At 36.3% G+C, this 17,437-nt stretch overlaps 1 protein-coding gene across 1 annotated transcript in view; it reads left to right on the top strand.

The window, feature by feature from the left end:
- Positions 1-2,614: 2,614 nt before the first annotated feature.
- Positions 2,615-17,437, top strand: part of LOC107754289 (SH3 and multiple ankyrin repeat domains protein 1-like) — a gene marked incomplete at its 3' end in the record, with an annotated part of 25,799 nt that continues 10,976 nt past the window's right edge. Inside the window, exons 1-3 of the mRNA XM_016570713.1 lie at positions 2,615-2,930; positions 12,776-13,291; positions 16,059-16,262. Coding sequence (XP_016426199.1) covers positions 12,824-13,291; positions 16,059-16,262 — 672 coding nt within the window. The remainder of the gene's footprint in view (positions 2,931-12,775; positions 13,292-16,058; positions 16,263-17,437) is intronic.

Below are 17,437 nucleotides of genomic sequence, written 5' to 3'. Positions count from 1 at the left end.
TAAGAAGTCAGTCCAGTCTGTGCTGAAACACTACTGTCAATCAAACTATCGTGGGAGGAGCCTGTCTGTGTGACGTCACACAGACAGGCATCTGAGATCGGCTCGATTTGAGAAAGGGGAAAACATTTAACCAGATTAAAAAAAAAACTGGGTGGATTTATCATTATAGGGTAGTTGTGTACACACACTGCCAACACACATTTCAGTTCAAACAACTTGTAAAAGTTCATGTAGCATCCGATGACCCCTTTTTAAGAATATAAAGAGAAGGCTGCAAGCAGGGGTTTTGCTTTTATTGACCAGTAGTCTTAATTAGTGCTGCTTACTAGATCAAGTATCACTATTATTATTGCTTAAACCATAGCTAGAGTTACTGTAGTAATGTGATGTGTTTATTCTTCAGAAATGAATAATTCCTCAAAGCAAGTGTCTTCTTGCCCAGTTAAATTGTATTAAATCCCATATATTTACATCGAAGGAGGAACTCGATCCATAACTATGGTCCTGAACAACTGACTTGGATCTGTAAGCAATCACCTAGCAACTGCATAGCAACACTTTGACCACCTCAGCATCAAGTCACAGTGAGTTTTGTAAGAAACCTTTCACATGTTCTTCATAAATCTAAATATCTAGTTTATTAACAAGATGACTAAGTGCAATCCAGCTTTGAGAAGTACTTGAATAAATTAATTATGCATCCTTATGCAACATGATTAATTTATACACAAGATGTTACTGTTTTGGTAGAACAGGATAGCACGTCTATAAGTATATAAGTGGTTTCATCTCTGTCTTCATGTAATGCATCAAATTCATGTTACTAGTTTAAAAACACAGATTCGATCAGCTCTTTGAGAAGATGTTAATGCATTAAATAGTAGAGGAACTGAAGTGTTTATCGGCTTCATCGTGGCTCTAATTTAAGGACGCCGAGCTTTGATGTTATAGTGAGAGGACGGGGTGGGACTTGGGTCCGTTTTGAAAGGTCAGAAAACAGGACAGCGGTGGGGAGCAACACACGGCCTAACGCTGGCTACCAACAAGCCACATTCAGTCCTGTTTTGAACTGAAGAAAGACATGTATTAGTAATTAGGCACCAGGACTGTTAGTATTTGACTCAAACACTGTGGCAGACCTACTTATAGCCTGAAAATAGAGAAGTACTGAGAAAACCCATGCCGAGGACTCCCTAGAACCAACAGCTCACTAGTACTCACTACAACACCACTGCATCAGTTCACCAAAACTATGGGTGGATGCCTAGATAGATAGATAGACAGACAGACAGACAGACAAATAGATAGATAGACAGACAGACAGACAGACAGACAGATAGATAGATAGAATGTTTAATTGATGATTGTTTAATTGTTGCATTTGTAAAGTGTGTAAAGTGTTCATTTACATCGTTTCATGCAGTTTTGTTGATAATTTATTCTATAATAATTCTGAAATAAAATAAAACATTAAATGAAAAACTTAAGCTTAAAAAACAAAATAATTTGAAATGTTGTCTTGGTGAGTAAATAAGTTTACTATAAGTTGAAGTGCTAAAATTAAAATAATTTATACTATTTAAAAATTTGGATTTTTTAATATTTTATTTGTTTTTTATCTATGGTTTGCTTTTTTAACAAACAGAAAGAAAAAAGATAAACAAACAAAAAAAAAAACAACTGAACTGCCTCAGTTAGCAAGCAATTATTGAAAATATTGAAGATAAAAAGTGACAGCTGAATTGCTTTATAAGCCATACAGTATATTATATATATATATATATATATATATACAGTATATATATAATATAAATAACTCATGTCATATAAATTGATAAAACTTAAACCCTAATTAAAATAAAAAACAAATTACATTTAAATATGAAAATATAAAGATAAAAGCTAATTTATAATGTCAATGAATACAATAATATTGTATAAAACAATACTAAATTACACTGGATGGAGCACGAACTCTGTGACTTTAATACATTAGTTAGTAGTTTTAGAGGTTTCATCACATCACCATGAGCATGAGTACTAGTAATAGTGATGCTTAACTAATCAAACAACACTAATAAGGAAGAATTCCCAAACAGGCCTGATTTCAAACCACAGACAGACTCTTGTAAAGCAGGCAATGTACTGTAAGTGTCCTATCTTCATCTGTTCCGTCTTTATCTGGTGAAGGCCAGTCATTCTCTCTTACCACTTTGTGTCTTATAGGTGTATCTTAAGTGTTTGTTGTCAGTGTCCTGGTACAAACCTTGTGTGTGAGAGACGGCGATAACCTCAGCGTGATGAGGACAGGTGATGATTTCTCTACTTCACCCCAGCACGTCACATGAGCACACGCAGGCAGGCTAATTTCTCCTCTCATTTGTCCATCCATGACCCACTTCTCTTTAAGAGAGTGTGTGTGTGTGAAGATATTTTTCTACATGCACACACACACACACACACACACACACTCAAACACACATATGCATGGATGTCCTGCATTATACATGTGAAACATTTATGTTTTCCTCTGTGGGATTCGGTGGTTTCCAAGCATAACAGATGACTTCTTCCCACAAAGCCACAGAAGATCAGGATGAAACCCAAGCCTCAGATGCGAGCCAGTTTGATCTGCTCTTAGCATCCGAGAGACCGCGTGTGTGTGTATGTGTGTGGAGAGCGAGGCTGGAGGGAGGAGTGTTTGAGTGCATGATAGCGGGAGAGATCAGAAGAGAGATTGTTCCAGTGCTGGAGGTGATCCTGCGTGGACGTAACGCCTGGATGTGTGCGGGAAAACACGCTTATTCTCATTTTTGTGACTGTTTGCTTTGGTTGTGCCTCTCTGGATCCTGTTCTGCCCTGCTGACCACATCTCTGGAGCGAAGTGGCTCTTCTGTGCTGGAATGAGGAAGCTCAGGCTGGACAATCAGGTAATTCCCAGTTGGATAGTGCATCCTATAAGATATAATAGAAACTATTGCATGCATGTGACCCCTGGGATGCTTGAAAGATGACTTTTGGGAAAGTGTTGCAGTTGTGCTGGTGTGCGTTAGCAGGACTGTGAACTGCAGTAGTTGCATATGCAGCGCTTTTGACTTCAGTGTGTGTTTTGCTGTAAATTGTGCTGATAGTGAGTGGGTGAGTAAGTGTGTGTGTGTGCGCGCCGTTTTCCTGGTGTGATGGGCCTGCTGAGAGAAAAGATAGGTCAGAGCTCACAGAGAGCATAATTATACACTCTAACACTAATGTAGAAAGTCTGTATAGAGAAAGTGTGAACCGTTCATATGTGTGTGTGTGAACAGTTTGAGCTCAATTTGTCGTTCGATTTTACTGCGCTTTTTGCAGTGTGAACTTAAACTGTGTATGATGTGTTTTCTTGAATAGATGTGTGCTGTGCGCATGATAAACATATGAACTGATAAAACATATACCTCAAATGCAATGTCGCTTTGGATAAAAGCATCTGCCAAATGCATGAGTGTAAATATTTAAACTTATGCTCATATTTGTGCCAGATTTACATGAATGACATTTTGTAACCAAAAGCAAAGGTTGAAGCTGAAAAGCAGTGCAGAAAGGTGAATGGTTTTTCAGAGCTGTGGATCTGAGATCATTATTAGTCAGTATGCTTTGAAGTTTGGTGGTCATGTGATGCTTTGGTTTTCTATCTATCTATCTATCTATCTATCTATCTCATTTTATTGTTCTTTTCTATTTTTGGTTCTGTCTGTCAGTATGTCTGTCTGTCGTTCCATCCATCCATCCATCCGAGAGCAGCATGGGTCAGTCTGTGACGTTTAGGAGTCATGGACAGACTGATTGTTGTGTTTTAGTGGAGCTTCTCTGGTCTTGTGTGTGTGTGTGTGTGTGTGTGTGTGTGTGTTTTTTTGTCCTCCAGCACTTACTCTCATTCTGGTGTCCTGAGCTCTTTCCCAGCATCATTTGCGTTCTGTCTCTCCTCGTCCTAGTTTTCTCTCGTACTCCTCCTCTCTTCTAGAGCGCTGACCTCCAATGTGTTGTCAAACGAGGTCACGGCTGTGGGTTTCCTCCTCGTTTAGTTCCTTCTCTAAAGCTTCTGCTGATTATTTGGGCTGGTCACGCGTGATTTCCTGTGTTAACGTCACTCTGAGTTATCTTGTACCAGTTCCACGCTGTTCATACTTTAATCTGGATTAGCAATTAATTGCCAGTTTTGATATTTAACACTAGTTATTTTTTTTTTGCATATGTAGGATGTTTATTAACATTGATTGAACAATTAAGCATGTAACAATCATGCAATAGTTGTTTTAGTAGTTTACATTTTGCTATGTAAATCCACTCTAATTTAGTCCTTTAAAGTGTATTACAAAAACTAGTAGGAAATGCATACTGTATTATGTTTGAAACTAAACAGTGCATGAATATTTAATGGAATAAGCATTGAGGCAGTAAGCGGTAATGGTGTATCATTGGTTGTGTGTTGCTGAAAAACACATAGCAACGCATTGAGTCACACTCTTCACCTTTGGCACCACAAAAGCACAACTAACTAGCTCTGAATCAGAGTTTCATAACCCTGAGCTGAACGTGGCCTTTTACTATAAAAGATCCCAAGGTTAAACAATCTATGAAAAACCCTTTTCTTGATTATCCTCAAAAATACAGAACATGTTGATTGTGCATTAGTATTCAAGCAAGTGGTTCGGTTTTGATCCTCCACCCTTCAGTTTATTTATGATCAGCTGAGTTTCCTCCATTTGTTCACCGCAGCAGATCTATCAGCTTCACATGCCCTAGTGTGGCTTTTGTAGGACAACGTGGTGTGATCATTTTAGCAACACTGGTCACCGGTGTCCTTAGTGCCTTTTCTCTTCATGTTGATAAATCTTGTAACACGCATCTGTATTTTTCTGAAAAGCGTCCGTGCATCTGTATTGTTTTCACCGTTTATGTGGCTTTCATAATAGCAGCAGGAGGTGTTCCACACTAAATTACTGGACGTAAGAGGATGGTTGATCATGTAGCTCTGTAAGGGGCTGTTCCTGAATGTGACATGGTTTATTATTAATGTTTGGCTTTTTAAACAAACAGAGGTGTGCTTTAAAAGGTGATTAGACTTATGATTAAATTAGTGAAGAAGTTCCACAGACCTAACTGAAGAAGAGACTTTAACCAAATCTAGAGAATTTGCAACCATCCAGTCTAGTAACCAATCAAAACAGTAGCATCCTAGCATTGTGGAGCAAAAGTTTAGGGTCAGAAAGATTCTTTTGAAAATAAACGAAGCATTAAATTGATATTTAAGGCATTTGTAATGTTACAAAAGATTTCTATTTCAAATCAGTTCTGTTCTTTTGAACTTAAATGTATCAGTTTCTGCAAACATATGAAGCAGCACAACTGTTTTCAACATTGAAAATAATCAGACATGTTTCTTGATCAGCAAATCAGCATATTAGAATGATTTCTGAAGATCATGTGACACTGAAGACTGGAGTAATGATGCTGAAAATTCAGCTTTGATCACAGGAATAAATTAAATTTTAAAACATGTTCATATGGAAAACAGCTGTTTTAAATTCTAATAATATTTCACAATATTCCTGTTTTTACTGCATTTTTTGATCAAAAAGTGAGCAGACGAAACTTCTTTCCAGAAATGAATAGATCCGATCCTAAACGTTTGAACAGTACTGTATATTGTTGGGTTGTTTGGTACTGTTCTTGTAAATCATGTCATTACTGCATTCGAATGAACGTTTGAGCAATTCACAAATCTTGTGTACGATTGATCTCTTTTCACAATGATAAGCACCATTCATGATCTCTGTCAGCAGGTGTGAAATGCAAATAGAAAGTGCTTTTGTGCTTTTCTCAAGAGCCCAATCTCACTCTGAGCTCCAGGGAAAGAGTGCAGAAAAGACCACCGACACTCGGTTTAATTGTTCGTTATCTGCGCTGTCATTCTTTTCTAATGGTGCGAACTGCGAAGGCTGGCGAGAGACACAAAGAGAGTGAGAGACATGAAGGGACCGATGCCGGACCTGCTTGCTCCACTTCTTTTTAACGGGTTATAAAAGTGGGACAGTCTGTTCCGTGGAAGTTCTCCAATTAAAGTTTCTGGGGACCAATTCACTGGAAATATATCTATATTCACCCTGTCCTACATAGGAGGGGGCGGCGCGCTATGTATGTGAGCGAATGAAGTACAATACAACAGGAGATGTGTGTAAAAGGGTTTCTTCTCACAAAAAAAGGGAGCGAGCGAGCTGAATGGACGCTTGGACAAAACACACACGGAAAAAGTGCTGTATTTAGTTATGTATGCCACCCAATACTGGTTCTGTTGGACTACTGACTAACTCGCATGTGTTTCTCTGCGGTGTAGTATTGTTTGACAGGCCTCGTCTTGTGTCCGGTGTCCTCAAACACCCGTTTCTGCGGTCTCTTTGCCGTTTTCGTGGCCTGGTCTCGTATCACAGCTCTTCCTGCTTTGTCCTTGGGCTGCTGGTTTCTGTGTGGCGCCTGCGTTACTCTCTCTGAATCGTCTCTTGAGAGCGAAATGAGGCCAGTGCTCTATTTTTCCCCACCTGCCCCAGTCAACTGCCAATTATACAGCGGAGAGCTAATCAGGCGAGCGAGAAACACTTCTCTGCTTCCTCATTGGTCTGGTTTTATTAGCTGCTGAATATGAGGGGATTCATGCATGTGGCTGACGTGTCTTCTTACATGTCATTTATGGTTGGAGAATTTTCAACAAACTTTATACAAAGCGCTAAATAGTTCAATATAACAAAGCACGGCTGGATTTATACATGCATGCAAACACTTCTGCAGTGTCCGGCACACGTTGTGTTTTGGATGCTGTGGTAGTGTTCATTTTTTTTTTTTTTGTGTTTTTGACAACAAATTTATGCAATATTTTGTCACGTTCTGGTCAAAATGCTACCTTTATGGAAAAATCTATCTACACATATGGAACTGCTGACATTTAATTACTAACTAATATTTAAAATAAAAATTTAATGATTTAGTTATTATTTAAAATGATTATATAAAGATATACAGTAGATTTTTACAAAAATTGTAATATTCAATCTGCATATATTTAGGAAAATTCTCTTTACACGATTAACTCTGGTGTGTTGGTGTTTCCACCAGACTACTTAACTAACTTAACCAGTGAGACATCACTATGTTTTCAGTGGCTGACCCTGATTAACTCCAGAAACTCTTGATTTGGAGCTTAATTTTGACATCGCTGTATTTTTATAGATGGAGTGAGCAATTGATTTGGAGAGTTTATGAAGGAGACCATCTGTGTCTCGCTGGCCTGCTTCACTCTTGAATTGGCACCAGTTTAACCAGTCAAGTTTACTAACAGCCTGTTTTAAAGAGTTGATATATTAGTCTGAACATCAGACACCACACAGTCTCTCTCTGACCGTCCGATGCATATTTCACACTTAAAATGGGGAAACACTTGCTTTAGCAATCTGATTGTTATTTTTTATTCATCAAAGGGTTTTTATCAGTCCATCTGGAAACAAAATTGTGTTTACAAGGTACTGGGTTGATTCAGCGGGTGCTTTTCCAGATGAATAGTCACTGGATTTACCAAAGTTTACCAGGTTAGAGTCATCAGATCTTTGAATGATATTCAGAGTTTTGTTTAAAGCAGGTAAACTAGATGTACAGAACTGTATTTTTTACTTGGCTATATCAGTGAAATATTCTGTATTTATCACTTATTTTGCAGTGTTTTCTGTATAAACCGATCACAGGAACCACTACAGCATAATTTACGTTTCTGGTAGGGATGCACCGATACCACTTTTTCCAGTACTCGCCCGATACCGATACTTTTATTTTTGGTACTTGCCGATACCGAGTACCGATACCGATATTTTTATTGCATTTGTACATTTTTTAAATATTGGGTATAGAAACTAAAAGAGTATGTATAATGTTAGTTGGTTAACTTCATTTATCAAATAGATACAGTCAAACCAAAATGTATTCAGACACCTTCAACATTTCTCACATTATCACAGTTTATTCGCTATAGTTTAGAAAATGGTAATAAAATATGACAAGAACTCAGAGTTAAACTGTGTCAGAACAAATTCATCTTGATAATGCTAGATAATTCTGATAGAAAGGTATGTAATAGATTACAATCAACCAAAAATTAGACAGCTATGACAGCGGTTTAGTCCAAATGATGTGTGCTAAGTGAGTGGACATCAAAGATCACACAACAGAATTGCGCGCTCTCTCTGTCTCTCTCTCTCCCTACCGTTAAGTAACTTGTGCATTGTTTTACTTACTTGTTTTTGACATATCCGACTGAACTACAAACTTTCCAGTGATGTCTGTGAGAAAGATATATTCACTCGACAAGCTCGCGCATTTGCGCCGCCGCGCGCTCAATCCACTCAGCTTGCTTTGTTTATCAACTCGCGCACATCAACTATACAGGTGTTAATACTGAATGTTTAACGTTATATTCATTGCATACATATACTTTGTAGTAGACATCCTTAACTCCTTTCTGCTGTCTGTTGTCGGTGTTTCTTTGTTTGAATATGGCACTTATCACATGCTGTGCGGTATCGGCGTTTGGTATCGGGGCATTTTAACAAGTACGAGTACAGGAGCTCAGTATCGGGCCCGATACCGATACCAGTATCGGTATCGGTGCATCCCTAGTTTCTGGCATTTCAAAGAGTGAAGAATGTGCTGAATTTGAATACAGAGATATATATATAAAATCCATAATATAAAGATCCAAAAATCTTTGTATCGTCCAAAATATGTCTTATTATTTAGATAATATTATTTGGATCATTTTGTTAACAATAATAATTTTACATTTTTTTTGATAATATTATAATATTAAACTTATTATTTGGGTAATATGTCATCCAAAGATCCAAAACTAAATTATTAAAACCCCAAATTATAATTAAAGCATAGAAATGTAGAAACAAAAATAGTATTCCAATAATCATTGTAACTTTTTCAGTATTTGCATTGGGTGAATGTGCACTTAATGAACCACAAAACAGGTTGTGATATTTAAGGTAAATAACCATCTAAAGCTGTGAAGGGGTGAATCTGTCACCACGAGCCGTCAGTAATGAGGTGACGGAGATCTCTGGAGGTTTACAGGACACTTTCTAAATGTGAACATCACTGACGTCAGTGTCTCTTTACAGTATTTATTGTACAGATGACAGGCATCGAGGGAGAGGTGCAGATATCGGGTGCATGTGGATAAATTGGATAAATAAATCCAATGAGTCAGTGTCTCTCTTGTGTGCAATTAAACAACAATATAATCAGCAGAAATGCAGTGGGCTGATGCTTCACAAAGCTACAGGAGAGTGACCCAAATCACACGCTCAATGCAACCGATGCAATCTGCAAGTCAAGTTAATTTATTTGTATAGCACTTCAATCACACATGCTCAATGTTAAGAAATTTTCTCAAATATCCAGTATTTCTTTGACTGTACTAAAGCATAAAAGTCCCATAATACGTATGCAGGTATTTAGGAAACATTCTAAGATTCTACAACCAGTTATTCTGCTTTGAAATGTGTGTTCCGTGTCAGAATGTCTGTTTTTATTTTGGTCTGTGTGACTCTGCCCACTGGCAATTTACCCAATAGTTTTTCAATACCATGGGTTGCCAGTTGGTGGAAAACACAGCAGCCATGAAAGCCAGCTGATGAACTGCGTCAGAGATTCTACCCGACCTAAAAACCTCTGCATCCATCTAAAAAAAACTCTATGACCAGAGGAATATTAAAACATGGATAAATCAACTCATCAACTTACAATGTAAGGCTTGTTGCCCATCAATTGTGCTTGTTCCTGTTGCATGTTCTCAATCTGGCAACCCGCATGAATGTGGAGTCTGAGGAGGAGGGGCGGAGAAATAACACTCTCCAATATTTTGACAATTCACATTGCAATTTTAAATATTTTTGTTTCAAAAGAGAACCATAATTATCCCTGTAGCATAAAGGTGTCTGCAGCTGTTTATTTTGGTTTTATGTCTTTTCAGGCTTACAAATGTTTGGTGACGCTTTAACAGTAGCAAGCTAAGAACAGTGAGATCATCTTGGAGATGCATATGGACGCCACCAGCACATAGAGATACACAGAGAACAACTAAATCGCTCTGCAATTTAGCCTAAATTCAACTCTCAGTCTTACGCAAATTGAATCCAGTCTGTGTGCCCTGGAGAAACGGCAGGAGTTTGTTCTTTTTAGAAATAAATTGTGGGAAAAGCCCCACACACTGTCTTAGCTTGCAGATCTTTATTAAATGAAAGGTTTCTGAAGCCTTTTCTGACTAAAACGTGCTGTTATTGTTTAAGGACTTGCAGTGTTGTTACCAGGGTGTTGCTATGCATTTACCAAAGTGTTCTGAGTGGTTGTTAGTTCTTTGCCATGTTTTCTAAGTGGCTGTTAGTCCGCTGGCTAGGGTGTTGAGTTGGTATTAGTGCTTTACTAAGGTGTTGAGTGGTTGTCAGTGCATTGCTAGGGTATTCTGAGTGGTTGTTAGTGCTTTACTAGGGTGTTGAGTTGTTGTTAGCATGGGTGACATTAGGGGGGGGCAAGGGGGGCAATTGCCCTCCCATATCGTTAGTCATGGAATCCCCGATGTCAGCCCCGCTGCAATTGGAGCGGTTAGCCGAGCACAGGCCCGGTTGTACAGGGGAACTAGACGGCTCTAAATACCTTAAAACGAACGCACAAGAAATAAAAGATCTGTCAAACTATCCAATGTGTTTTTTGCAGCATTGAGCAATGTAGCCAATCACAGACATATCTGTTGGTTTCTTCAACGCAATGGCCAATCAGAAATATTAGAGTTTTCAGAATTCACTCACCGCTGAAACGCCGGAGTTTTGCACGCTCATGAATCATCTCATAAGTGCAGACGTGATGTAAATAAGAGATTCATTGTGTAGTTTAGAGAGCTTCATTGATTATAACGGAATTTTGTGAGATCGCAATTAAGATGAGTGAGCTTCATTGATTATAACGGAATTTTGTGAGATCGCAATGAACTAAGATGAGTGATGCTTTTAGTGATAATAATGAGAGCGCGCTTTGCGTATATCAACCAGTAATTTCATTTCCAGTAACGGATGGTAGAAAGTTCAGAAATGAATTGTATGCAATTAATGACAGAATAGTCCCACATCTAATAGTTTTTTTTCCCTTCACGTGTCTTACCTTTAGTAACAACGATTCAAAACGGACACATTTCAAGTGACAGGGGAAAAAGACACAAAAAACTTAAATGAACATCAGAAAAGCGTGCACATTTCTGGTTAAAAATGAAAGGCCACTTAAAACAGGAAGCATCACCATTCAAATCAGCAACAAGAGTCAAAGCTCCAGTTTAGTAAACGCAGGCAACCTCTTTAAGTTATTCTTGACTGCGCTGTATTGACTGCTTTGATGCGTGTTAGGGAATTGTTTTGATGCATACATCCGAAAAATATTTTGCTTTTTTTTTCTTGCCCCACTCCTGACTCAAGAGTCAAATGTTGCCCACGGTTGTTAGTGTGCTGTTAGGGTGATTGAGTGGTTGTTAGGGTGTTTATAGGGTGATTAAGTGGTTAGTACATTGCTAGGGTGTTCTGAGTGGTTGTTAGTGCTTTACTTGGGTGTTGAGTTGTTGTTAGTGTGTTGCTAGGGTGTTTGAATGGTTGTTAGTGTGTTGCTAGGGTGTTTGAGTTGTTGTTAGTGTGTTGCTAGGGTGTTCTGAGTGGTTGTTAGTATGTTCTTAGGGTGATTGAGTGGTTGTTAGTGTCGTGCTATGGTGTTTGAATGGTTAGATTGTTGCTAGGGTTTTCTGAGTGGTTGTTAGCGTGTTGCTATGGTGTTCTGAGTGGATGTTAGTGCTTTACTAGGGCGTTGAGTTGTTGTTAGTGCGTTGCTAGGGTTTGTGAGTGGTTGTTAGTGTGTTGCTAGGGTGTTTGAATCGTTAGTGTGTTGCTAGTGTGTTCTGAGTGCTTGTTAGTGTGTTGCTACGGTGTTCTGAGTGGTTGTTAGTGTGTTGCTAAGGTGTTCTGAGTGGTTGTTAGTGTGTTGCTAGGGTGTTCTGAGTGGTTGCTAGAGCATTGCTAGGGTGTTCTGAGTGGTTGTTAGTGCGTTGCTAGGTTGTTAAGTGGTTGTTAGGATGTTTATAGGGTGATTGAGTGGTTGTTAGGGTCTTTCTAGGGTGTTGAGTGTTTGTTAGTGCATTGCTAGGGTGTTGAGTGGTTAAGGTGTTTCTAGGGTGATTGTGTGGTTGTTAGGGTGTTTCTAGGGGTTGAGTGGTTGTTAGTGCGTTGCTAGGGTGTTGAGTGATTGTTAGGATGTTTCTAGGGTGATTGAGTGGTTGTTAGGGTGTATCTAGGGTGATTGAGTGGTTGTTAGGGTGTTTCTAGGGTGATTGAGTGGTTGTTAGGGTGTTTCTAGGGTGTTGAGTGGTTGTTAGTGCATTGCTAGGGTGTTCTGGGTGGTTGTTAGTGTGTTGCTAGGGTGTTCTTAATGGTTGTCAGTGCGTTGCTATGGTGTTTGAATGGTTATTGCGTTGCCAGGGTGTTTTGAGTTGTTGTTAGTGCATTGCTGTGGTTTCTTACTGGTCCAAGTCAAAATATTTTCTGGTTTCTATAGGTGTGCCTTTATAATGACTGTTTATGGAATTGGAATTTATTTTGATATCAGTAAAATGAAATGCATTGCATTGCACTGATTATTTTATGTTTCTTTTCTTTTTCAGTCTGTTTAACATTAAGCTGTATGCCAATAAGCAGCATGACTCAGCGCCATGACATCAACACTGCTTGCTGACACGGTGCAGCAAAGGATGCTGGGAAACACCAAGCGTTTTTTTGGCAGCGCCGAAGACAAAGAGGGAGAGGATGAGGAGGATGATGAGGAGCGATTGAAGAGATTGAAACAAAATGGGATGATCGGTATGGGAGACAAGGAACACCAGAACCGGGCCGGACGCAAGTCGGATGGATCCAAACCGGCGGCCGTTGTGATTGGATGGCAGAGAGGAGATAGGCAGCCCAGGGCCGTTAACTCTGCCCAAAGAGGAATCCCGCATTTACTCAGTCAGCCGACTCTATATCATCAGACAACCAATCAGCCGCTGTATCATCCGGTCTTGACCAATCAGCAGGCCCGGCGGCGTCTGATGGAGCGCAGCATGACCACAGTGACCCCTGTGGAAGACTCGCAATTCGCCGTGATTGTGTTCCGCATCGGCATCCCTGACATCAAACAAACGGTCTGCGCATTTCTCTTCACACACATTCACATGCACTCACAATGTGTGCTAACGGTTGGCCGATTATCATTTTGACAAATTCTCTACTCCATCACTTCTTTAATTTTGCAGCTACAGATGTGGTACAGATATTTGCGTTTACCAATAATAATTTTACTTCTATCAATGACAATAATATGGCACCATAATATCATTATTATTATAAATTTATTTTATTTTATAAATTAATATTATTTTTTTATAATAATTGTGTCAAATAAATAGAAATAACAATTTAAAATTGATTATATTATTATTATTATTATTTATTTTTGTATTTGTAGTGTAATTTTTATTTTTTTGTTGTTTTATTGTTTATTGAAATAAATATAAATAACTATTCATAATTTCTATTTTATTTTTATATTTGTAGATTTTTATAATTGTCAAATAAATAAAAATAAAATAATAATTTAGAATATATTCTATTATTATTATTATTATTATTATTCATTAATAATATTTTTGTTTTCGTATTTGTGGTGTAATTTTGTATTTTTTATCGGTTTTATTGTTTATTAAAAAAATACAAATAAAATCCTTTAAAACAGGTTCTATTATTATTATTATTAATATTAATAATATTTAGTTGTCATTCAATGTTTTTAGTTATTGTTGTTAAATTAGTATAAATAAAATAATTTAAATTGGACATATTAATAATTAATAATAATTCTTAATATTTTATTTTTATAGTAGTTTTTTGGTTATTATGTCAAATATATAGAAATAAAATAATTTAAACTGGTTATATTATTATTGTTATTATTTATAATGAATAATTTATTTTTCATTTATTTTGTAGTGATTTTTTTAGTTATTGTGTCAAATAAATGAACTAAAAATAGTCATGAATAATATTACGAAGAAATAATGTCACATCTTTTCTACATATTGCTGATTTGGCACTTAGTATTGTACAATATTGGTCAGTCTCTAATTATCCTTCACAGCATTCTGATGACATGAAGAGCGAATGGAGACTTTTGCTTAAGTCCTCTGCTTCTTAGATGTTTCTCATGCCAAAACGATTCCTAGAGTCTCACGTGTCTCCTCTAGATTTTCAGACGAGATCTCAATAATGTCTCAGACTGTGCTCACATTTGCCAAAACACCAAAGTCTGTAATCGAAAATGTCAGATATCTCAATATATATGCAAACATCTGATGCTCCATCTGATGCTCACGCGTCATTCCTAAACACACACACTGTACAACAGTAAATGTTTCTAATGAGCTTCTGAAATCTTTAAAGAAACACATACACACAAACTTTAATATACTCTGGATCTGTTGTGTCTCCCAAGGTTATCGTGGGAGGGATCGAGACATTAGAAGAAAATTAAAAAATAAATTAATTCAGGGGGAGAAAAGGGGAACATGGGAATCCGTAATGAAGGAATATTTACTGCGTTTGTATATTAGTGTGTGTGTGAAGCTATTCTGGGGAAATTTGAAATAAACACACACACACACACACTGAGCTTGAGTTCTTCTGGTGATTTGTGTGGGAGCTCTGACCTGATTTAACGTCAAGATCGCTCTCATCTAAACTCATCTCAACTCCTGACTCAATTAGCAGCTCACTTTAACACGCTCAATCGCGGCACATTAACAATCCCCAGATAAAGCTGCATATGATGAAGTTTGGTGATGGATTTTAATATGCAGGATGGTTTATGGTTTTCAGTAGCCTGTTTTAAAACTTTTGAAAGGGCTTGTAAAAGTGATTGATTAAGTTCCAATGCAAACGACACAGAAATGTGCTGTATTATGTACATATTCAACAGGTGTGTCATTAATATTTTAAACATACAAAATGTTTCAGGTTCAATATAATCTTTGACATGTTGTTGTTCACCACAGAAAATGCAAATATATTTACAGAAATGGGTTTCAGTGTCATTTTAATAATTTTAAATATAATATTTCATATTAATGCATTTTTTTTTTATCAAAGACAATTATTGCAACATATTGCGAATATGTTTACAGTGGGTTTGTGTCATTTTAATAATATTAATTATTATAATATTTAATATTCAATTGTATTAATAATTAATATTTATTTTTAGTATCTTTGATATTCTATTATAGTTTGTTAATATTTTGAATATTGTATTTTCTTATTATTATATTTCTTATTTCTTATATTTTCTGTTTTCACTTTAATTTTAGCTAAAGTTTTTTTTAGCTAAAGTCATTTTTTTTGTTTTTTAAATGTTACAAAATATTGAAATATTACTAAATATTGAAATATTTTATAATTTAAAAATTTTATTTTACAGATTTTTAAAAAAATTAGTTTTAGTGTGTTTAAATAGTTGCTAACTATATGAAAATAAGAAATGTTGCTTTGGCAACTAGCTAAAATAGTTTTTCATATTTTATTTAATTCAGTTAACGTTTATTTAGTTTATTTAGTGTCATGTAACAAAATATGGATTTATAGTTTAAAAAAAAAATGCATTTACAATGAAAATGTTGCATGCAGATATAGAGGTTGCAGGTTTCTGCTTGTAAACCTCCAGAATGTCTTTTCAGTAGACATCTACTGTAAATAGATTACTGTAAACAGGACTTTTATGAGTTATGAGTCCAAATGAAGCTCAGTGGTGAACGACGACACATCACAGATGCCGTCAATAAAGCTGAAAGTTATTTTGAACTTGAAATCCAGTTCAATCTGTTGTTCTCACGAACCGGTTTTCTCTCTCTCCGTCTGTAGAAGTGTTTGCGGTTTGATCCCGATTCAAGCGTTTGGAGCGCGAAGCAGCAGATTATTTGTTCTCTCAGCGAGTCGTTGTGGGATGTTTACAATTACGGCCTCTTCCAGCCAGCTGGAGACGGACGAGATGCCAAGTTCCTGGAGGAGGAGCGCTTGCTTCGAGAGTTCGGCCAGTCCCTGGAGAAGGGAGTGCCCTACCTGGAGGTGCTGTGGAGGATACGAGATCACAGGCTCACAAACACTACACCGCATCACCCTGAATGCTCCTAAACCTCATAACAAAAACACTTAAACGCTTAAACATTCCCTCCTTTTTTGACCTATTAATAATAATAATAATAATACTAATACCAGTCATTTAACACTTGTTGAGCCTATAGGGGCAAGTTGTCACAGTAGGAACCTGCTGTTTGATTGACAGCTGAGAAGAACAGCTGCTAACACTTTACAATAAGCTTTCATTTGTTAACATTACTTAACTGCATTAGTTAACATGATCTAGCAATACCAAATACTCATAAAGTATTTATTAATCTTAGTGGATCTTAGTTTAAACATTTACTAATAAATTAATAAAATCAAAAGTTATATCTTTTAATATTTTTTTTTATTTGTATAAAATATCTTTTATCTTGAATCTTTTATCATATGTTTTAATATGAATATCTATCGGACCTGAGCTAACATTAACAATGAATACTTACATTTTTATTAACTAGTTCTAAGACTATTAAACACTGTAACAATTACTACAATCTAACTGCTATTTTTTGTTAATATTATTAAATGCATTGACATAAAATAATGGGACCTTATTGTATGAAAAATTATAACTTGTTTGTGTTTAAACAACTTATTTATTTTCCACAACTTATTTGTGTTTAAAGTGTTTAATGGTTTTAATGGCATTATAGCACAATTTAAACATGAAATAAAAATCATGGAACAGCAATAATGAACTTAGATCATTGTTTTGGCTTTCAGAAACTGCATTTAATAAATGTGGTGTTAATGAATATAAAATATATATAAAAAAAACACATATAAAACACATGTGAGAAATTTCCCTAACCCGACATTTATGAAAAATATTTTCCCTGAGGAAAAAGGCTCAGCCTTTCTGTTCAAATCTGCCTTAATTATATAGTTGACTCTTGTCTAAATGTATGTCAGTTTTATTCTAATTTAAGATGTAAATTGTTTAATTACTCTGGTATATTTATTTAGGCATTAATAACATCTGTTTATTTGTATTGTATTTATTTGTATTTCATTTGCTGTGTGTTTTTTATTTTATTTTTTAAAAATTAAATTAAATTAAATTAAATTTTATTTTATTAATTTTTATTTATTTATTATATATATATATATATATATAT

Source organism: Sinocyclocheilus rhinocerous, unplaced genomic scaffold, assembly GCF_001515625.1.
Source record: "Sinocyclocheilus rhinocerous isolate Xijiao unplaced genomic scaffold, SAMN03320098_v1.1 scaffold2116, whole genome shotgun sequence".
Lineage (NCBI taxonomy): Eukaryota > Metazoa > Chordata > Actinopteri > Cypriniformes > Cyprinidae > Sinocyclocheilus > Sinocyclocheilus rhinocerous.
This window is presented reverse-complemented; position numbering and strand designations above follow the sequence as displayed.